Source organism: Haplochromis burtoni, unplaced genomic scaffold, assembly GCF_018398535.1.
Source record: "Haplochromis burtoni strain Fernald_Lab_line unplaced genomic scaffold, NCSU_Asbu1 Contig_259, whole genome shotgun sequence".
NCBI lineage: Eukaryota > Metazoa > Chordata > Actinopteri > Cichliformes > Cichlidae > Haplochromis > Haplochromis burtoni.
The window spans coordinates 505,189-529,330 of NW_024582620.1; the positions used below are offsets into that span (position 1 = coordinate 505,189).

At 40.7% G+C, this 24,142-nt stretch overlaps 1 protein-coding gene across 1 annotated transcript; it reads left to right on the plus strand.

Moving 5' to 3' along the window:
- The first annotated feature begins 18,972 nt into the window (after positions 1 to 18,972).
- LOC102292544 (immunoglobulin superfamily member 22) lies at positions 18,973 to 22,665 on the plus strand. The gene is given in 8 exon segments (XM_042227414.1): positions 18,973 to 19,057; positions 19,416 to 19,550; positions 20,207 to 20,275; positions 21,647 to 21,746; positions 21,856 to 21,949; positions 22,160 to 22,238; positions 22,241 to 22,385; positions 22,564 to 22,665. Coding segments are annotated over 8 exon segments (723 nt in total). The 3' UTR covers positions 22,580 to 22,665.
- Positions 22,666 to 24,142: the final 1,477 nt, after the last annotated feature.

A 24,142-nucleotide genomic window follows, 5' to 3' on the forward strand; every position in this document is an offset into this window, starting at 1 on the left:
GAGAGCGGGGAGGTGTGCACTCACAGACACATGCAAAAACACACACGCAAAAAGAAAAAAAAGAAAGAGAAAAAAAACAGACTACATCACACATACACACTTGCTCCCTTTTGCACAAAATCTCTCTGTTTCACTCGCTTACTCTTGCACATACACAGACAAATCTCCTGCGGCAAAGCTGTGGCAGCGGGCCAGAGATCTCATCTGCATGGGGCAAAGCTGGTACCTTGATGGTGGCTCGTTAGGCAGGCCAACACAAATTTCATTAACCCTGAGGTTAACACACTCTGGACTTGTGTTTTTTCCAGTGCTTTTTACTGACCTATCAACCCGACCTCTTTCATTTCTCAATTCTATATCCGCATCTGTTAAATCTTACATGCAACACTTAGGAGTCATGAAATGCACTGTGGGCATGTGAATGCAACACATGCTGAGTGTGAAATATCTTTGAGCTGTTTTACATTCTGTCCAGCAGCACTGTGCAATTGCTTTAGCATTAGAAAGAAAATGCGAAATGAATTGCAAGAGGAAGCCAAAAGTGTTACTGAGGAAATACACAAATTCTGACTGTGTGTGCAAAAGGAAATGTAATGAAATTCATGTACTGAACGTATCAAAGGTGTAGGGTATCATTTCCCTCCCTTAATCCTTCTCTTGTCTCCACCTTTAACAGGCAGATCTCACCGCGTCCGAAGCACATCGAGGATGCAGTCTGAGCTGTTACAGAAACAGTTTATCCTGGCTGCGGAATAAGCCAAAGAAAGAGAGATTTACAGGGTTGGACAAATAAGCTGTGGGGCAGATTCATGGTTGAGCCTGTGGCAGTTACCCCAGCTCCCAAGACGCAATCTAACAGATGCCACACGGGTATACTTTTATGACTCAAATGGAATAAGATGTCAAATTAAATGACAGTTTCATGCATAATGTTAATTGTTACATTTAATTATCTCTCAATAACGGTGAACAGAGGCAGGAACATTTTGAGATTCCATTTTCAATTTTCAGATCACAGCAAATGTCCACCTGGAAATTGAATCATGTGCTTGTATACCTTCAGAAACAGTTCTGTGTGGGACTGCAGGAATATAAATTGCAACAGTAGTCCGGCTGCAATTTCATAACTCAGTGCTTTCAGATTTTACTTTGATGAAAAGTGCCCGAGCTCTTTCGCAAAGAAACAAGATACCAAAGTGGAAGCAATCTCTAAAATCCCAACTACCCAGCTGGGTTCACACCTGTCCCTTACTTCAACATGCTCAAACCATTCACCTGATGCAGACCTGCACACTGCGCTCTCGCTGGGCTCGACTAAATTTAAAAAATTTAAAAAATACACCTAAGATATAAAACTATAAAAAGTTCCATAACTGCTTTTTACTAAGCAGAGGGTGTATATCTCTGTTTGTTTGCTTCTTTACCAACAACTATCAAGGTGCAAGTGGGCACTGTGGATAACTGCATTATTTAGAAAGCTGAAAAGGAAGATATATTATTATATTCACCACTACATGAATAAATGATGAATAAAAAACTGCTATCTATGTGTTTAAGATTTTAAATCCTGATAGATCACAAAGTCTCTATAGAGTGCAAATACATTTATTAACTTACTAATTTTTTATACACTTACATATTTTACCTCATTATAGAAATGAAGACGCTGTCATTCCTTTTGTGTTAAGGTGTCGACTACTGCTTGATTGAGCCGAGGCTCTCAACAGAGACGACAGCATTCAGTCAGAATCTTGTACAGAGAAGTGAAACCCCACTACAGTTTCAAATAATACTGTTCCAAAGGACCATTTACATTTTAAATTACTGATAAATGCCTATGTTTACTTTAATGTTGTTTTAATTGGATAGATTTTTATCTAGTCACTTCTTTATTTTTTGTGTTTTTGGTCATTTCAGGCCTTCATGTAAAAGCAGTGTCTGTTACCAGTTTGGTGCAAGAGTGACCAACCATAAGAACCTCAAGAGCTAAAATTAGGAAAAGTGACACCGGAGGGCATGGTTACCATGACAGCGAGCCAACCTGAGCCTGCCGCTGCCGAGATACAACAACAACAAGCTAAATCAAACTTTATGTCCAACTGCAACTACATCTGAATGCTTGAATGTGATTATGTATGTGACTTGGTTAGTTTTTTTCCCCCCTCAAGATTTATTACATTTTTATGACAACGCATCTATAAGATGCGTCTGTTTTAATTTCAAATTCCATCTAGATATTTAATAGATTCGTGCTTCCTGGAAACCTATGAATGCACTTGTCTTCATAAAATAAGCTCCAAGCACCACATGCGCCTTTCCCATATGTTGTCTCCATGGGCAACCAAGCAGTCAAGCTGTTGAAAATCCTGAGATTTCCTCCTCTTCGACTTCCTCTTTATCCACGGTGATGCAAGGAAAGGTATGTTTGGATTATGTGCCGTTCGACAAACACAGGCACCACATCTGTGTTTATATGAGGGGTGGCTGCGTGTATGCACATGCATGAACCGCCGCGTGTGTAATCGCAGTTAATCAATAGAGGGCTGTATGCAGCAGCAAGCTTTCCCCCTTTGCCTTCTCGCCCATTCCAGTGGACCTGTTGAAGCTGGAAAACAGGGGGGCTGCTGTACGACTGGGTGGCTAGGTAAATGTGGCACTCATCTAATACGCACTGCTGATTTACCTGCCAAAACACATCTTCATTAAAATTCAGATTAAATAAAGGCCAGTCTGGCCAGTGTGCCGTCATAAAACTATTTAATTATACCTTTTGGCTGTCGTCATAATCATAGGTGCAACATGGCTTTCAAGAAAATATAATTAAATGCCCTAAGTAACGCTCATATATTTACAAATGTCTCATTAAAATAAAATTATATTTCTTTGACTGGTCTATTCAGTATATCATAGTCAATCATCTTATTATAAAGATAGAAAATAAAGATTGTTGTGTTTGTAGATTCCCTAATGGGATATGAGAAAAAACCTCTTGGCCAACAGTTCCTTTTTCAAAGAGAGTCCAAAGGGTCAGAAAAAAGCTAGAAAGAGTCTACTCATGTTTTATCCCTCACTTCACAAGCTACATGTGCTTATAGTGACAGAATCAATAGCTCACTTCATGCTTCCACCTTACAAGCTTTAAAATCACAAAAAACTAAGTGGACTGCCCATCGCCCTGTTGCCGCTGGTCTATCACACAGATCCATCCTGTATTTAATAATTTAGTGGTATAATAATTTCGCACGGTTGTGGCTGACTTAGTGCTCCTAATGACGACAATCCTGAACCAAAGAGGCCTAATGACACTTCTAATGCAGATGCGGTCAGATTGAACATGAGCTGGTCTTTAACATGCCAGCACTCCTGCGCAAGGTCCTGCGCCCATGTGTGAATAGCACAGTTAATACTCCAGTGAATTCCCAGTGAGCAGGTGGGCGTCACATGTCCGACCTCCTGCCTTCAGCACGAGAACAACGCTTTTCCACAAGTGACAATGCATCTCACTCCAAGTAGACCAGTGAAAAACAGCTCAGATAAAATATCCAAACGTTCGAATAATTTGGTTTACTTATGCCACGCAAAAGGTAAGTCGCTGGGTAAAACCAAAACAGAATCTTGCTCAAGGCCATCAGCACCCACTGAGAGCACTTTTCTTTCTCTGCAACACAAAGACTCTCATCAGACAGAGTTCATCCGTTCTGTTTCCATGTTCAAACTGGATTCTCACTTTTCTGCTTTTTTGAGAAACTATGGTGATACAGCTTCTCACAACATTAGTCACAATTAAGCTGGAATGGCCTCCGCTGGGCTCTTCATGCTTCTGTTTCTCAAAGCCCTGCTGGTCATACGGCAGTAACACTTCATCTAGTGGATGATGAAGAACGAACAAGAAAAAAAAAGAAGGAGAAGATTGGGTCAAGATAAATCTAATTTCCTCCAAAATACAGACGACCAGAATGGAAATTTACCAGTGTCACTTCATATCGAAATAATGTCGTAATCAGGCCAAAAATGAAATTACATTATTTCTACCTGCCCCACCTCACTGCTAAGAATCAATTGAAAATTGTGTGGGAAAAAAAAGAAAAAAAACTGGCAGCCCAATATGAATATTTACACACTTCATAGAGCCCCATTTCCAGTAATGGCTACATCTCACTTAGAAACCCTTAGTACGAGAAGGGACATGTTATTCATAAGAGGTTAAGTAAGTTGACCTGCTCAGATGCCTACTAAAAAGGAAGACAGTCAATTAGACACATAGATCGGCACTGCAAGCATAACAGCTTCCTTCCTCACCAGACAGCCGCAGCAGACACGTCACAAAGGCAGTTTATTAAAGGAACCCTTAAAAAGATGAGCATAAGTATATTGAAAATATCTGTGTGTGCTGAGGTCCGTGATTTCACTCAATGAAAGGAACTGTCATGCTCTTGGGCTAATTAATGCAAAATCGGGAACGACACTGCAGCAATAGCAAAAATAAATAAATAAATCACAGGTAGTGAAGAACTTCCATATATGTGAACACAGGTTATGGATACAAAACCATGAGTGTGAATATTTTTAATAAATGTAACCTTTGTGAATACAGCAGTTTAATATGCATTTTTTATTCCTCGAGTGATCTGCAGTATACCTGCAGAGTACAATAATATTTGCTTCATAAAAGAGTCAATGTAGGAATACTTTGCTGGGCATTTACACTCAAAGCCCTGACACAACTTTACAACTAACTTAGCAGCAGTAAATAAAAGATATTGGGCAGTCTCCAGCCCTCCATATGATTCAGGATTCTCATGATCATAAACTATATCTGGTCTGTCACTGGGGAAACCCCAGCACTGAGATCAGACACAATGGAATGATCCTTGTATGTCAATCAGCCATGTGTGCATGTGCACGGACAGTGCCCACAGTTTCAAGGACATCATAATTATTGCATATCACTTTACACAGACAGCTGCAAGAGATACAGGCACACCAGCACCCAGCGTTAAATCTGAAGTAGGCTCGCCAGTGGTGTATTAGTTCCAGTACTTTTTATCATCAGCCATTCCTGTAATGCTCAGCATCATCTACTGTTACAGCCAGCCGCTACTGCTGTGCACTGTGGATAAACGCAATCAAGCCTTGGTAATAAGAAGCACAACAGCAGCAGGTGGAAATGTGCCTCTCGCTGCACTGCCCACCTTCTAATATTTTTCAGGCGTTGCTGTGACCTCTGAAGCCACCTTCACAAGCACCACTTTGATTATTGATGTTGAAGGTGAGGCCCTGACTTTGGACCTGGACACATAAACAGGTGCTTTTTTCTTAGCCTGGAGAAAGAAAAAAAAGCTCTGGCTAATTTATAAGACATGCTCTCACTCTCTCTGTGAGAGTGTTACTTGTTGTAGTAGATCAGGTTCTACCGATCACAGCAAACAAAGGAGAGCAATTGTTTCATGAAAACATCTGAGCTACAACTATGTGACTGTTTAGAGACTGTATGGCATTAAAATCTTACTTTTCCTACCCATCCTACAGGAGCTCGCTATTCTAGATGTTAACTTTATAGCAGTGTTACTTTAGTTAATGATTAAAACAGTTTTCATAAAATGATTGTTAAATGTTTGTTTCCGGTACTCCTCTTAGAAAACTTAAATGAAACGAACAGACAGGTTTCTCTTAAAAAAATCTACCTTTTCCGTAGTTGAAGTGTAGTTTGATAGTCTTGCCCTGGTTGATGTGCAGGTAAGTGAACCAAACCGCCGAGGTGAGCAGTACCAGCAGCAGCAGGAGCTTGAACTGCTTCCGGATCTTCTTCACGGGGAAGCGCAGCATCCTCGCTGAAACATCCTCCGGTAGGCGCCCGGTAGATGGTTAAAACGAGTCCAGAAGGCTGCTGACTGTTCGGGCGCTGCTGTGTTGTGTTTCTGGGCTGTTCGCGCCTCTGCTGAAGGACTACCTCTCCCAGTTACAGCGACGGCATCCCTGCGAGTGTTAACTACAGCCCCAATGCGCGTCTCGTCCTCCCACATCCACGGGGTGCCAGCAGCGCCAAACTCGTTGTATCCTCAGATCTGGTAGCAAACACCTCCGTGGCAGTCATCGTTTATGAATGCAGTCCGTTGTCTCCCCTCCCCTACACGAAAACCGCGGGTTCAGGCTTCCCTGCTGGAGTTTTACAGGCGTCCGAGGGGAAGCGGAGGAAAAAGGGACTGCGGATCAAAAGCCGCTGAGTTCTGCGACCGTGGGAATAAAATAGCAGTCCGACGATAATCTACGCAAATCCCCTAAAGCTCAAGCCCATGCTGACACCACGACGGTTTTATCGGCTACTCGAGGATCATCCACGACCACGGCTTTAGCGCAAAGTATCAAAGAGTAATAGGAGAAGTGTAGTTTCCGAGAGGAGATGTGGTCGCACTTAGCATTTCTGCAGGTGGGTCATTTAATCTTTTTACCGCCGAGCACAAATGAAGTGAAGTGGCCGTCAGTGAAACGCGGGCTACTGCCAGAGAAACCTCGAGGTAACTGGACTAGGAAGGGGGAAAGGTCAGGGTGGCAATCGGCCAAATGTCACAACCCTCCGCGCTCCATCTATTGTTAAACACAGCGCACACAGAGAGCCTGGCTTCCAATCGATGGCAGCGCGTTCAGCTGGAGCGCGTTTTTATTGAAGTCCGGGGAGAGGAGGGGCGATCAGCTGTCATCCTCGTACTCGGGTGGGTTTAAAGCCCAGCGACGAGTAAATATTACGAGATGCAGATAAAAAACTGCTCCATGGCGGCGTAACAAAGGTGGGTTACTCAAAAGCGACTGTGCAATAATTTGAGGTCCGGGGAAGAGATGCCCATGTGCTCTGGTTTCTCCGTTGTCTTCACGGCAGGTGCATTTTTTTTTTTACCTCATTCTCCCAAAGTAGGCTAGCAGCACTGTCCGACTGCACAATTAACACAAGAAAGACCACAAGCAAGCGAGCACCTCACCAGGATTAAACAAATAAGCACAATACGTGGCACTGCTGGGATGCACTACCTTGTGTTGTTTTTTCTCTCATGAGCTTTTTTTCCCATTAAAACGCCGCAACAGCATCATCAGACCTGCGTGTCAACGAGCACTGGGAGTAAAAAAAAATAAAATAAATAAAAACCAGCTGAGGTCCAGGAAGGGTGTCGCGGAGAGCCCAGCAACAAGCTGAGGAATAACCGGGAGAGAACATGGTTTTGTTTTGCTACAATGAAGGAGGGTATCTCCAGTCCCTGCACAGCTCAGTACGCCCATCAATTGAGCATCTTACGGTGCAGAGCAACCTAACCTGAGAGGACGAGGAATGACAAGTCCGTTGTCCAATTACAAATACGCCATGGGCCCAGAGGAGGCGGGTCTACTTGTTTGCCTTCGCCGTTGCTTGGCACTCACACGATCCAGCATCCAATAGCTGAACGCACATCCTGAAACTTGTTCACCGTTCCTGTTTTACCATATCCCCCCCGAATTCAAGGACCCATGTTAATTAGATGAGCAATGATTAGTCGCTTTTCAGGAAATGAAGAAATAACTCGCCAAATGAAACCGCACAAATGGCCTTTGGAAGATTAATTAAACCACTGTACACCGAAAAGGGGAGGAAAATCACATTTTATTCTAATTTTGGTGTTGGGTTTGTTAATTCCTTCAAAAATGTATTTCTAAATCAATTAGTTTCAGTAACACTCATTGCACGTTTTTTCTGATTAAAGCACACATTTTAATTCCTCGACTGGAGATAAATTTCATTTGTTTGCCAAACTAAATTGAAACAACGTCCCAGTTGTTTCAAAGAAAAATGATTTGGTCGGAATTACGATTTAAAACATTAATCGTAAGCCTAATACTTGAAGCGGAAGTGAGAAAATTACTAAATACTTCAGTCATGTCATTACGAGGCTGGAAACCTTGTGAGCCATCTTTACAAATTATCTAGACAGCCTTTGTGTGTGAGCTGTGTGGCGACACCCTGTAGACCAGTCATGACGCACGCTTGACTGCCCCCCAGTGGTCAACGATAAAAAGAAACTATAATGAACGCAACACTAATTTAAGAAATAAAAATAAAAGAAACGATTGCATATGTGTGAAAAAGTTTCATGACTTGTTGTTGCTGTGAGGGGCTGCTAGTTATTTATATCTTATGAGTCCATAGTGCATACTTTTGTGTGTCGTATTTAATAGTTTAGCTACAGATTTTCTTAATAAAAGTGCTCAGAGGTTCTTTTATTACAGCAGGCCCTGCCCAATGAATTCAAATTTCAAGTTTTAATCATCGTGGTAGAATTTGTCAGCATAACCTGCTCCAGGGAGGCTTTGGTGTACATTCATTAGGCTGTCTGGAGTTGACTGCCCTTAAAAACTGTTGTGTTTGCATTGTAATGCATATTGTGATTTCCCTAAATCTTCCCTCTGACAAATACCCTCCATATAGTAACATTTAAAGAGACTCAAACTAAACCTGAAACTAATAAAAACTTAACTAAATCTAAACAGTTACACAAAAAGCCACTCTGGAGAAACCTAAAGTGAACTAAAAACAAAATCCTGAAATGAAATAAAAGGGTAAGTAAAGAAAAATACAAAGTTTTTTAAATGTTTTCACAATAAACTAATTGGAAACAGGAATATTTTTGCAGTTAAGCTAAAAATAGTTCAAAACAAAAACCATTACGTGTACTTAAAAAGTCAGTATGAAAGGAAAATGTGCACAAAAAGAAGAAGAATTCTATAGCAGTCAAAACTAATTTTACACCGTGGGGCACATACAGCCCACACTGTTCTTAAGTGGGCAAATGAGTACATTACCCCTTTATGTCAGCATAAAGATGTTTAACTACACATTACGTCCCTGAAGTGTTTTAAAATAAGACACAGAAGTGCAACTTCAACAGCATGTTTCCGTTTTTCTGGATGATAAGTGTGTAAAATTACAGAAAAGTTCTGGTAGCTCGACGCCCAGACTCTCTGTATTTATAAAATATAAGTTTATGTTAATTCACACAAAATGGTTTTTTTTAAACCAAAATTTCTGTAGGTGGTGAAAAACAGGAACATGTTTGCCATTTAATTGTTTATCTGTTACTTAATTCCTTTGGTTTAGCCTGAATGGCCACGGGATCTTTATCAGCAGGAAAAGTCGCAAAATGTTAAACGTCCAAATATTTATGTCCTCCTTCACATTTTTCAGCTTTCCAGTGGATCGGATTGGAGTCTTTGCTGGGCCGATTCTAGACCCTGGCCTTACCTTTGACACCCCCGTTCTATAGTTTTGGTCTTTGTCAGCTTGGTCAACACAACTGGCAGAGGAGGAGGCTTTGGTGTGTATATGTACTGGTGGCTGGGACTCAGCTGCCTTCAGAAAGATGTTTTTGTCTTTTAATACCTCAGAAATTTTTAAATACTGCTCTTGTGGGTTTTTTTTAAACAAATAAAAATGAAAACATCCATTAAATCAAAACTATAACTCATAAAAGAAAAGAAAATCTAAACTGCAATAACAAAACTCTTTCTGGAAACTAAACCAAACTGAAAACGAAGCATCTTGCTGTCTTTTTGGATCCACTGCTAGACTTAAACACAATGCTGTGTTCATTATTTAGTGGCTCTATAGTGTAGTGAGTTACACATATACCTATCAAGCAAAAGATCCCCAGTTCATCTGTGGAAGTAGACACAAATCCCTTGGGGGTTGTATCAGAAAGGGTGTAAAAAAAAAAAAAAAAATCTGGCAAATCAAATATGTGGAGCTACCTGCTGTGGCAAACCCTTGTGAATAAGGCAGCAGCTAAAAGTAGCTTCTTCTGCTATAGTGATTATTTCCTACAGTTACATACCATGTTGAGTTAGCATGGCACTGGGATGGTGGGAATGATAAAAAGGTATAAAACCATCTCAGTCTGGCAGGTGGTATCAAAGAAAGGGTTGGGGGAGCTGTCGGTCTGCTCACACCCACACAGCCTGCAGAAGATGTCTAAGTGACAATATCTGTGGGTGTGAAAGAACAAGGCGTGTACACATGTGATATATGAAATAAAAGGAGCCTCGCATAAACCTCTAGAGAACAAGTCGCCCTTTTGAATGACAAAATACATTAAACATGTTGTTTATTCCCAGCAAGATGTAGTTCCAGTCAAACAGCTGCAGCTATAGTAAGACGCTGATGCCATTATGAATCTAGATAGAGATCAAAGACACAAAATCTGTCCTATCATATTATGACCTCAATTTAGTTTGTCCCGACTGTCCCTTCGGAATCAGTTGGATCACAAACCATAATCCCCTGTCTCTGTGGATTAATAATGTAATCTTCAGAGCAAACACTGAGCGTAAATGAAATGTTTAGGTATTCACCTGGGCCGTATTGAAATGAGTGAATGACCCCAGTCAGACATCATTCACGCCGAAACAAAAACTTCACAGCGTTCACCTTGCTTGGACTGTTGCAGTGAACATTGAAGGTATTTCATCACGCGCACACACGGGGTTTGAAAGTCACCCGAAGTATGTAATCAAGTAGTTTCCTGTACTTCTTTTTTTTTTCCTTTTCCCATTTGGATGCAGGAGATTATCATAGGCCTTCTGAGGGACATTCTTCATTACATTTGATCATCTGACTCATTTTTGTGAGGCTTGAAGTAAAAACCGGTCTCTTTTGTGCTATAATCCCCTGTTTGTCTGTTCTTCCGTTCTTTCATTTTTGTCCAAGATCAGGCAAGCATCCAATGAGCAGCAAGGGACCTTCACTTTTTTAACACATATTACAAGTGAACAAATTGTCACACAGCACATGCAGCTTCATTTAGTGACGACTAACACAAAGAAGAAGGTGTAGACTGGCTTAGTAAACGGTTTAAAATAATCTGAAACATGCAGTCGGTCAGGTTTCACGTTTGTGATTTCTGTTTTGAATTTAACTTGCAGTGATTTTACTTCTGCAGGAACATTTGGCACCCAGTCCCACCCTGCAGGGATCTCCATGAATCCTGGAGGCAGATGAGCTGGTGTGCAGTGCAATGATATGGACAGAGAGGGTATGTTCAAGGTGGGGACAGATAGAGGTAGGTATGCTGCTGTTTTGTACGGTATTGCAGAAACCATGCCCATGGGGAAGAGTCAAGGCCCAGTAGGCTGTGAGGCACTAATTTAGCACTGAAGTTAGAGAAAACTGAACCACAGGGTACAACATCACCAGGAGCTTAGTATGCAGAGGGCATTATCTCAGAATATGATGATGTTTGCAATTTGAACAAAGAAAACGTGAGGCAGACGAGCAAATGAGGAGAAACCAACCTCTTTGTCAAGGGTGCCATAGTTTTAATCAGCAATTCTACTAAACCAGGAACTGCAGCTTTTTAGGAATTTCTTTCTTCGCACTCACCCAACATCTGCTTGTCTATCTTTGACTGTCTCTGCACATCTGTCGGCCTGCCTGCCTGTCTGTCCACCCGTCCTTCAACCTTCATCTCCTTCAGTCTCTCACAAACACCCCGCCTTGTTGTCGTCCAACCTTCGTTTTTTCCTGGGCAGCACAGCAGCCCACAGGCTTTGATGAGAGGTCTAAGCTAAAATGTCACAGGGATTAACAGGTTTTGCCTCCTGCATCCCTCCGGATCAGTTCTGGCTGCCCTCTGTGCCTCAGCTTCTTCCCCCCCAAAACAGGTGCGGATTGGCATTTCTTTCTGCTCCTCTGTGTCCTATTGAATTTATTTCCAGAGAGGGAGGTGGAGGGAATAACATTCTTCCATGTTTATAGATGAGTAAAAGAGGAAACAGGGTATGAGGAGAGGTCAAGTGAAAGGATGAGGAGGAAACAGGAGATCAAAATCCTTTGAGCAAAATATTTGAGTGAAAATTTGTTTTCTATATTTCAGTTCAGCTTTGATTATTCACTTATTTATATCATTTTGATAAATATTGAATCTTCCTTTACAACAGATGCACAGAAACAGATGTGTGCCCTCAGAATATAAATGCAAAATAATGGAAAAGCTGTCGTTTAAAACTTTTAAAACTCGACTTTAATTTTCACATTGAGTCGCTGCACAGAAGATGGACGCAAGCACTCTGCAGCTGTCTTCTGCAGCCATCCAAATACCGTTGTCTCCAAATGAGTTGTCTCCAGAGATGTGCGGCTCAGAGGGGCCTTCACATAGATAGAGCTGTTGCCATATTAAGCGGCAACAGCAGTGTTCTCTCTGATTGCTTCTGCAAAAAGTTAAATAGACCTAAACGCCCACACAAGTCCACCCTCTATCTTTCCACAAAGATTTTTGTCAGTTGTGGAGCACTGCTGCAGTGAATTAAAGAGCAAGCTACAATCCCATGTGAACAAGTGAAGAATCTAAATACAGAAACTGTAAAAATAGCTCTGCTGTCAGCGTTACGTTAGCGGTGAATGTATCAAAGTGTGAATTCTTCAGTGTTCTTAGTCGTGAACGGTTTATCTGAGGAGAGGGCACGCAATATCAAAGGACATCGTCAATGTGATCTTTGATGTGCTGAATATTGTAGCTTCTTTTTAAAAGTACCAACTGCTTTCATTATGTAGCCACTGAAGAAGCTCCGACAGCTGAAACCGAAGTGACTTTTTTAGTCTTAGAGTCCATCTTTTATCAAGAGTGAATGTGTATCTTGGTGCTTTCCAGGAATTCAGTGCTGACAGAAAAATCACACAAAATAAAATTCAACCAACTGAATCATCCTGTTTTTGTGTTTTTGAGTATGAATGTGCTTAGAAAGAAATCTAGGTCATTTCGCCATCATTAATATGCCAGCCAGGTGTAGCACAAAGAGGATTAGAGGGAAATAATGCCAATAGGGCTCTCTATGTCTGCCTCTCCTTCATTCTATCTCTTTCTCTCAAAACCAAACAATCACACTTAAGTGCTCCCCGCTGTACCTCAAAGAGCATTTCCATGACAAGCAGTCAAAATTTGCAATAAAATATTTCTGTATTATACCAAGCTTCAAGGATGAGCTTGTTTAAAACCCATTAAACAAGAAACAGTTCCAAAATTTAACTTCTGACATTGCATAAAATCATTAAAGTAAATTTCAGCACAGACACTGTATAGTTTCCCTGCTCCTAAAACTCACAGGTAGGAGTTTTAAGCAGCAAACTTCGCCTGAAAGACAATCATGAGCCAAACTGCCATTCACAAATGTGAATGACTGTATATCTCTGCAAGTTTTCAATATAATTTTGGCCGATCTAGTTGTTGCTCTGCACCCCATTCTAATGCCAAACACACCAGTGCAACTCCACTGCACCCGAAGGTTAACTAGCTAACACAGATGGGCGCAAATACGAAGCTTGATGCAGAAGGCAGAAATCGCATCCGTCTTCGCTGAGTGTAAAAATAGGCTTGCGTCATTTGCCAAGACACAACTTCTGTTTTGAAAGAACATACTCTCTGGCATTATTATGATCTTTGAATAAACACACCAGTAGAGATATGGAGCCATAGACAGGGAACACACGTTTGCAAAGCCACAAACAAACATGAATCTACAGCAAAATTTGTGTTCAAGCCTGGTTCCAAAGGATAGCTCTGTAAAGTGGGAATGGTTTGTGTCACGTTTTCTAGTGAGTCTACATGCTCAACATAGCTATAGTTTTATTCATTTGTATATATCTTTTTAAATGCAACTCTAATTCCAGCATCTGTCACATTCTGGCAGGTTATGAAGTGTCTGTGTGGTAGTCTTCTTGTAAAACTAATCCATTTATAGTTTGTGCTTTATTGTTGACTCCTGTCATTTTCTTGCATGAGTCAGTAAACAAAACAAACACAGCTCTTCAAAGGTGCATCCAGATGTCTCCGTCCAACATGTTATGGTCCCTTGGTCTCTGACCCGGTTGTTTTCGTTTTTTGTGAGCTTAAAGGTCGTTTGACCATCTGTGTTTGTGTTCTTCATGAGTTCTTTATTCTTTGTTAGCACCCAAAGTTGATCTATATTAAGTTGATCTCTATATTGCTTTGTATGTTGAGTCTTCAGTTCTTGTTAGTTTTTGGTTACTGAAGATTTTGTGGAGTTTGTTTTCAGTTAGTTTCCTTTCAGTTAGTGATTCCCTTATTTAATTGTGTCTTACTTCCTGTTTTATTTTGATATCTGCTGGTCTTTTGTGTCTTGTGTCCATTTTTACTTCCTTCCTGTCATTTTCTAAGTAAACTTCAGCTGTGTCTTTTTACTCCAGGTGTTTCCAGGGGATTATGGTTTGTGATCCCAAATTACATCTTGTGTACATGTAGTTTCAGTTTCCTCTTCAGCCACAGTGTGGTTTATGCTTCTATTTGCAGACTTTGTGTTATGTAATTTGGTTTCCTGCCAAATAAAGGTTGGTTTTAGTTTGTTCTTGCCTGTCTGTGAGTCCTGTGTTTGGGTGCTATTTCTGCAAACCTCGACACACTGATCATCTGCCAGTTAGAGAGGAAGAACTGTCATAAGTTTGAAAGTGGCTTGAGTTTATACCTTCCTCAGAAATGTAAAACAAAGAATATATTTTGGACATAAATGATTATCTGTAGCTTATTTAGTTTAGTCATAACATAAGAAATCTAAAGTGTTGGTCTTGCAACAATATTAAATTTTACAATTAAATAAGAATGGTCTCATATTCTCAGTGTGTTCTTCCTGAGGTCATGTTTTGTTTTTAGCAGTTTTACAAGAAGCACTTTTTACTGTTTTTTTCCTATCTAGCAGGAAGACAAAATCTCTAAAGATTCATTCTCAGAAAATTGAAGTCAGTAACTATCATCAGTGAAGCAGATGTCTGAGGTCTTAGCGGGCCCCGTCTCTAGAGATGAGAGGAAGATCTACTCTGCCGACCACTCAGACCAGTCCACCTCCCTGGATTTATTTCATAAGAGGCAAAGGAAGTGAAAACAAAAGGGAGATGCCTTCAAAAAGCAAAAACATAGGACGAAAAAAAGAAATTAGCCAGGCAGGATAAAAAGCACAGAGCATCCTTAGAGGGAATCCAATGAAAAATCAGGTGGACTTTAAGGATCTTGTGCTTCTGATAAATTAAGCAGAAAAGAAGATGGGGGTGGGGGGCATCACTAGGAATGCAAAACTGGGTGGATGAATTGATGCATTGATGCATGACCACTACATGGTGCCATGGTTGTTACTGTTGTCTCACAGCAGAGATGATCTGAGTTCAAATCCCCTCGTTAGCTGGCGTCTTTCTGTGTGGAGTTTACTGAGTTTACATGCTCTCCCTGCACCTATGTGGTTTCCTCCAACTACCTTTCATAGTTTAATTACAGAATCTAAACTGGCCATAGGTACGGATGTAGTGTAGAATCAATATAGATGTGAAATCAAGGTCTTGTTGTGTAGAGCAATCAATGCAAATCCATTCAATAATAAAAGATCACTGAAACAGATGAGCAGGAGGAGGCCGCCAGTTTTACACAAGTAAGATCATCTCGACAACAAACTTTCTCACCTTATTTCTCATACCACCATTCTTGTTTTTTTTAAACTCACTCTTCAACTTTCAGCCAATATGAGTAGGATTGCAACTAAAGAACATTTTCTCAGTTAACTTAGTCATCATCTTTCAGTCATCAGAATCATCTCATCATCTCATCTTCATCAAGACTGGATCATTCAGCTGAAATCGGCTCTGTTTTTTCACCAATGCCTTCCCACCAGTGCTCCTTTAAAGCGCTTCTGTTTTCATAACAGACGAGTTCTTTTTTACCCTGAACTCACACTGCACCAACGCTATCTGTGCCCACCTGCTGCCTTTTGGACTGGTTTGGATATTTAAATATTCTCGTCTCTGTTAGACTCTCCAGACTCCCACTGCTTTCTGGACTTCTAATTTTCTTCCAACTTTCTTTAACTTTTGTCGCAATATTTTCACATTTGCTTTTTTTTCTCTTTTGAGTTACTCTCATCTCATTGTGCAATCCCCTCACTTTTTCATGTGCTACTTTCTAAACTACTTTTTAACTAAGTAATCATCAGCAGTGATTTTTTTTTTCAGATCCTTTATAGCAATAGCGGAATTAGCATGAAAATGTAAAAAATGTCCCAAAAACACAGTGTATCCACAATAGCTAATTATATGGTAGCAACTAAATGCATTTAGCGATGTAGACATGATCAAGATGACCTGCTGAACTTTAACTCCTCCAAAAAGAGAAACTTTCAAGTGACTGACTGGTCTCTGTCTCTGAACGTGCCATTCCACAAAACTCAAATCAAATCAAACTCAAACTGCTTCTCTGAACATGACAGTGAGTTCGCTTTACTCAGATGGCCTCCACAGTAACCACATCTCAGTTCAATAGAGCATGTTTGGGATTCGGTTGAAAGGGACAGTTTGCATCATTGATGTGAAACAGAAAAATCTGCATCAACTGTGAGGTGTTAGCATCTCGTTATAGACTAAAATTTTAGCAACTTTTTGAATCTATGCTGCAAAGAATGATTTAGTTCTGAAGACAAAAGTGGTACCTGGTAAAATCAATGAGCTGTAAATGGGCCTTTGCTCAGTATCTGTTTTTTAGGAACTAGGACAGACAGAGAAGAACAGGACATACAATGAAGAGGAAAAAGCAAAAATAAAGGGAAAAAAGAAAAAACATGCATATGACATTTTAAAGTTTTTATTAATGTAATGATGTGTTCAGATATTATTATTTCTATCAGTAGTTTTCCTTATCTGCCATACTGGAATCGACAAATACATTTTTTTACCCATACGTTATCTTCTTGAAAACTGTAAAGTGTGATTTTCTTTCTTTTTGCAAATTTGCAGAAAAACATCAAGGGTGTGACCTCAGTGGAATTCATACAGACTTCTTCTTTTTCCTCTGTTAAATGCCGCAGGCATTGCCCCAGTTGGAAAAAAGAAGGGGGGATGGGGGTGCTGTACCATTTCTCTTCATTATATTATTTTATATTGTATTATATTATTACAGTCTATAGTTTAGCCGTTTATCCTGTGTTGGAGTGATAGACACACTGCAGCTCTCGGCACATGGTATAACCAAGCTTTTTAACATCCTGAAGAGCACACAAGGACACGCAAGGTCTGAGAGCAGAGGATGATAATGTATTGGTTAATGGATGTATCATTGCTAGATGTACATACATTTTCCACTTGTAATGATATACTGAGACCTCTGACACCCAAGCAGAAAGGAAAATGTTCATCAGAAATGGAGGCTGCTAGAAACTCTCTGTCAGCACAAGCTCTTTGGAGAACATTAATGCCTGCAATAGCCCACAGAGTACCATCAAACAAAGTGACCTGTGGGAAATATTAGCATTATGGCCCAGCTGAGTGTAGCCTCAGCAATCATAACCCAGAACAGATCACAGCCTTATTTGTCCAGAGACAGGACACAGCAGGGGTTCAAGCTGAGTGCCCTATCATGGCTCATTCACCAAAAAAGACTTGAGAAAAATGTGGAGACCAAACTGGCAGGATCCCACAGAGCGTGGAGCATTGTGTGGATTAAGAACATCATAAGAGGAGACATTTGGGCTGGAAGCAGTATAACCAGAAACCTTGGGCACAGACTAAATCTATGAAAAACTAAAAGCTTTTTAACAAGTAAGTTTGGTTGGCTGTGTGTCTTGTTTTTTTCTGAAATAATCGAGCCAAGGGGGGAATAAAAATCCTTTTGCAATTTGCTATGCTGGCTGCTGAGAGAGAGAGAGAGAGAGATCAAGGACACTGAACAAAGAGGCAGAGAAGTAGGCAGGGAGAAAAGACGTTCTTGTGTTCCACTTGCAGTGAGACAGCAACCTGTTCAGCACTTTGTAGCTTGCAGTCACTTGCTACTCGGTTAGACTGTAGAGTTATACCATCAAAGAGTTTGCTAGGGCTGCTTAAAAACGACTCTCTATGGCAGGTATCAAAGCTTACAGCGCTAATTAGCTCTCAATGTGTAGTTATTTGCTGCAGGAGGCAAAACTTACATAAACTTCTTGGATTTACATTTTTTATCACTCATGTTGAGGTTAATTGCTCATTTCATTGGCTTTTAAAGTCAAATTTACATGCAAAACCCCAAGGTGAGGAAAAAAGGTTGGATTTGTACACTAGCTCACATGTAAACATGCTCACGTGTAGTGAAATGCATGTTCGGTTCTTTTCTTTTGTTAAAAATAATCCTATCTAGTAGGTAACAGTATACGGAGCTTGACATTTGCTCATACTTTCACGGAGGTTTTATATATCCAGTATTGTTCCTTCAGCTTCTCATAGTGTGTATTCATTATGTCCACACAAAGAAGTAGATACACAGCTACACATGTGAAAAGAAATTAGGGCTGGGCATGAGGGAGAAATCCAAATTCAAAGTAAGAAAGAAGGAGCACAGTTCATCAGTGATACAAACACAATGCTTTATCTCACACAGCAGGTGTGTGGATTACCTTTTAATTGGATCTTGGTGTGAGACTGGAAAAGGCAAAGGCCTATTGTAGTCGCTGCTGAAAGGGGGATGACAAAGCAAGAAAAGGACAGGGAATGAGCAGAGGAAGGGAAGTGAGTTACAATCTTGATGCTTTTGGGAACACACACCCAATCACCACAGGAAGAGTGTGTTAAATGCAACCGGCACACTTTTATATAGACCTAAACACATTCAGGTATATAAGCATGAGCACAGGGCTAGCGGTTCTTCCGCTTGTCCTATTAAGTCACAATATAGGATATTAGCTGTATCACTGTATCAGTTGGAAAGGATGTGCCTTTGTCCCCTCTTATCCACTAGAGTTAAATGATGTTGCACCTAACCCCACGGAAGTGGGAGCCCAATATCTGCCATTTGCAAAACTATACTTTCACATCTCTATTGGTGTCTACTTAAAGCCAGGTGCAGTTCACCTCACCTTTACATCACTATCATCATACTATCAGAGCTCCTCCAGACCTCCGGGGTCAAAGCAGAGCACACAGAACAGCACATGTGAGAGAGGCAGATGACCTCTTCCTGCAGCTCGTCCACCTTCACCTCCTCCATGAGCTCCACCAAGTATCCTAAGGGCTTGGCAAGGAGCGCAGAGGGTAGGGATCTTGCATGCAAGGAGATCCTCCTTCATTCTGGCATTCTTAGCGCTAAATCTTTGGTATTATGAGACAGGCAAGGAAGGACTATCTAAAAGAGTTGTCTTTGCTATAAGCAAAAGCAGCATAATTAACTAACATCAATGATTAGCTTCAACAACCATGTCAAATCCCCTAATGTAGAGCGCAAAAATAAAGTTTATTACCTACTGCAGACTTCTCAGCACTTAGTCAGGCCTCAGTTCTTTTTTCTCTTCTCCTTTCTAAAAAAAGGAAAAAGAAACAATTGTGCACTTAGGTTGCCTGTTTGTACAATATTCTGATAGTCTTACTGTGGATGTACTTGACTCACCTTTAGAGCACTCTGGGGTTCAATGTAAGACCTCCGCTGTGGTGGAGTCCTTCAACCAGGTACAAAAATCCCCCCAAATCCCAGAGGGAGAGTCTGTCCCAGATTTTGAAGTGAAGCTACGGCCCATCACTGCCCAAGAGGGTGAGGTGAACCATTCTTTTCATTCCACAGCAGCTTGAAATTTTACAAAATGCCCTTTGCATCTTGCAGAATCTCTCCTCACATTATATTGCAAACAAGTGCCCTTGAGACTATAAGAAAAGCGTGCAGCAGCCAAATTTAGACACTTACCCATGATTTGCCTGGAAACACTGGATGACACAAACAAAACTCTACTGGGAAACAAAAGTTTCATGTGATGTGAAAACTTTAGGTAAACATTTTTTCTTACTGAGCGAAGGTACTGCGGGCTGCATCTGATAAAAGTCCTAACAAAGACCTCACCAAGGACAGAAATACTGTGATAAAGACTTTATAGTTCTCATCACCTCTACTGAAGAAAGCATTTGCTGCTTATGCTGAATACTAGTGCCTTTTTAGCATAAAATCTACGTGTTTTAATCTGATTCACTCTACCTCTACCTGTAAATTATAGATTAAGAGAGCTGCAGAAGCTCGCCCATCACAATATGCAGAATACTGCAGAGTAGCCAGGCTATTATCATTCATGGAATGACCCTACAGCTACTTGTCTCAAAAGGAAAGCAGAAAATGATGGTCCTAAATCATTTAATGTTATGGCAACTGTTATAGCAAAATATAAATCTTAACCTGATCTGTCTTTTTGTCATTCATAGGTGACAATGCTGCATTCAAGGCAAATGTGACTGGGAATCCACAGCCCAGTGTGAGCTGGGAGCGAGCTAGTGGGTTCCCACTGTCTGTGGCAACAAAATCTTCCCATGACAACATCAACAAACAGCATATACTGAAGGTTTGACACTGTAAAACTACATGACTTATCCTTGGCCTAATTGAAATTTGATCTACAAAATACTAGTTAGACCTGCCATGATGTATGAAAAAAAGGACCGGAGGCAGATCTGGAGGTCGCAGAGGTAAAGATGTTAAGATTTTCATTAAGAGTGACTAGGATGGACAAGATAAGAAATGAATACATCAGAGGTTCAGCTCAGGCTGAATGGTTTGGAGACAAAGTTAGAGAAGTGTGTCTGAGATGGTTTGGACATGAGCGGAGGAGGGATTGTGATATATTTGACCAGGATGTTACCAGGCAGGAGGAAAAGAGGAAGATCACAGAGAAGATTCGTGGATGTAGTGAAGAGGGACATGCAGACTGTTGGTGTGACAGAGGAGAATGCCCTAGAGATAGGGTAAGATGGAGGCAGATGATGGGCTGTGACAACTCCTAAAGTGAGCAGCTGAAAGTAGAAGAAGATTAAATTTCCCCCTTTTTATGTGATATTTTAAAACATTAAGGGATTTTGTTCACTGTCATTGTGTTGCTGCTGACTAATGTTAAGCTTGTGTTATATCTGATGAGCATCCCTGTTTAATTTTAGTCATCTAACACTATACATGTAAGTAGTATTTACTGTAGCTTTGCATGTACTTGTGTACTCTGTTTCCTCAAGTTTTTCACTGAATGTCACTCTATTGGCAAATAAATCATGTCATTAATTTTTTTTTAAGTTAAGACTGTAATTTCAGCATCATTATCTGAAAGTGTGAATTCAGGGTTTAGGGTATCTAGTAAAAATGTGTTGCTTTAAAAGGTGAAATACTCTTTCTGGGCGTGGTATCTCTGTACAGCCTATCATTTAGCTGAACAGCTCCCCGTTTTGGTGCTGTCAAGTGAGACGACACACCATGCATCATGAGGAAAAGTAGATAGGACGGGGGGAAAAAAACTCTCACTGAACCTTTTATCTATAACCACTCCACAGTGGATTTAGTGCTTTCTCTGTACCAGCCGGGGAGCTTAACTGAAGCTTAAATAGCTATTATAAAGCAATTAACTTGTGGGTGCTGACATATGCATCTCCCCTTGCCATCTGTTTCTCTGGTAAGGGATGACTGTTAAGTTCCAACACTGTGTGTTGAGGAGTTATTCCTATCATGCCACTGCCTTCTACTGCTTAAAATGAGTACTGCAGTGGGATAAAAATGACCTGAATGACAGTGTGACAGTTTGAAACGTCTCACTGTAACTAGACACGTTGCTTTTTCCTTCATTAGTCATTTACCTAATGTCTAATACCTTCTCTCCAAATTAGATCAAAATTCTGACCTTGGAGGATGCCGATGTCTACAAGTGCACTGCCTCCAACAAGCACAGAGATGCTGCCTTCTCCATATCACTCAGTGTTACAGAAAGTAAGCCAGCCATATCGTACAGCATGGGTTGTTTGGAAGCCATCAGCACAGTTTGCCTCCAGTTTTCTCCTAGTGCCACAGGTGAAAGTTGCTTTCTCTTTGTTTCCAGAACCACCAATGTACTTCAAAAAGATGCTGGAGAAGCAGCAGGGGCACACGCATGTTGTCTAATACTAGCTGTGACACTCCTAGAACCTGTCAAGGTGTGATGGAGCACTCTCTGATCAATTGCCAGATATATGTTTTTGCATGTATCCAGAAATACCCACAGGACAAGATCTAAAGAGTTGCTGGTGGGACTGAGGAAGATTCTTTTCAGCTACTATCGCACATATTCCTATGTCATGCATGCAAACAAGCATAGTATATACCTGTATAACTGCTTCCTGTGTAAGATATTTCTTCTTTTGCAGAGGTATGGAGAAGAGAAGAAGAAGCCACCTACAGAGGAGGAGATGTTAAAGATCCTGGCTGGAGCTGACAAGAAGGACTGGGGGGGATCTGTGCCAAGTATGGCTTCAGCAACATCAGAGGCATTCTCAAGAAGTTCAAGGAGATGAAGAAGAAAGTGGAGGTGGAGGTAGACCTGTGCTGCAGAGAGCTTGCACACATGACACAGGATCAAATAAAGATGAACAGGTTTGGGATATGACATTTTTTAAAAACAGCTTAAAATAGAGCAAGGGAGAACTGAGAAAAGTTTACACAACTTGGCGACAAAGTTAAGTTAGTAAAGCAAAAGTCAGCTGATGTGAAGATGGGAAATAATTCAAAATGTCATTATTTAAGTATTTCTACATTTGATATGTTTTACAAGATGGTGCGTGTCTTGAAGCCCCTGGAAGACATCACTGCCAAAGTTGACATCGTGTTCAACACTGTCTTGGAACTGAAGGATCCAAACATCAGGATCAGTGGTTTTTGGTAAAGCACATCAGTTTTCTGGTTCAGTGTCAAAGTCTGCTTATTTATGAATGTTACCATGACATAAACCACTTGTGATTTCTCCCCTCATCTCAGCGTTGTGCTTGCAATTCAGGGCGCAGAGCTGCAGTGGGTCCAGTACTCTCATGGGAAATATGAAGTGAAACTGATGGGAACTAAGCACATGCTATGCATTTCTATTGCGTGCACCTGAGTGACATGGGCACCTACACTCTGCAGGTTGGAGACAAGAGACTTTCGGCATGTGCAGAGTGGAACTCGGGACTCCTTCTCACTGCTCATAATATAGATTTTATTGTATTTACTGTCCCCATTTACATACTCCTTTTTACATGCTTTCTTTACATTTGTCATTACTTAACACCATGTCATATTTTATCCCCTCCATTCAGTGTCAGTATTTATTTGACTTTCTCACTTAGTTCATATTACTCAAAAACCCTCATGTCAACCCTCCCCCCCTAGATCCATAGCTAGTTGGCTTGGAATCCTTGGATATGTTTACTTGACTGATCAATAAAAACCCTTCTTGTCTTCTGCTTTATCTCATTCAAATGAACTGCTTAAAGTCGTGTTTGACTTCAAGCCAAAAAAGAGTAAATGAGCGACAGACTGCTGTGTTTGAGGTCCATCTTTCCAAGAAAACAGATCGACCCCTAATCTGGAAGGTTAGTGTGTAGTTCAGGAAGAGAATCATAGGATTTAATTACACTTTTACACTATCATATGATATCGCATATAGGATGAGACTGAAAATGCTTTTTAAAGAATTTCTTAACATCTCAGTTACTCCAATAAAAGGAACCCACAGATACAGTATACTGCCATTGTTTGAGGAAATATAAAACACTGGAACATAATGTGGAAATAGTTTTCCCAGAAGTGTTTTTTGTTTTTGCAGGTAAAGGAAAAGGGGAGGGAAAGAGATGAAAAGTCTGATGTCTCTCTGTATGAGGATGGTCTGACCTACACCTTAAAGATTAAGGATATGAAAGCCACTGACACTGGAAACTAAACAATCAGCACTGGAGACCTCACTGCCACCTTGCTGCTTTTTATTTGCCAACACAAAAAAAAAAACTGGTTTGTCTTGTTTTTGTTGTTTTGTTTTCCCAACAGAGCTGTCTTGTTGGAGCTAATATTTCTAGGGAAACAAACCTTCACAGTTGAGATATGAGCTGCCACTGCCTTGTTTTCCTCCCCTGAGATTAGAAGCTTCGCTCCTTCGTAGCTATGCAAAACAACATCATCTTCCCTGTTTTTCAAATGAAGATGTATGGGGAGTGCAATAAATCCTCCCTCCTAGTGCTCAGTTGAAAGTAATCCAACCAAATCCCTGCTCACAACAAGCTCATTTATTACAGCTCTGCCTAACAAGACATTTACTTGCCCAAGGTGCAAGTTGGGGCATGTAAATATCTTTACAAGGACACGTGGCTGTCCTCTGGGTT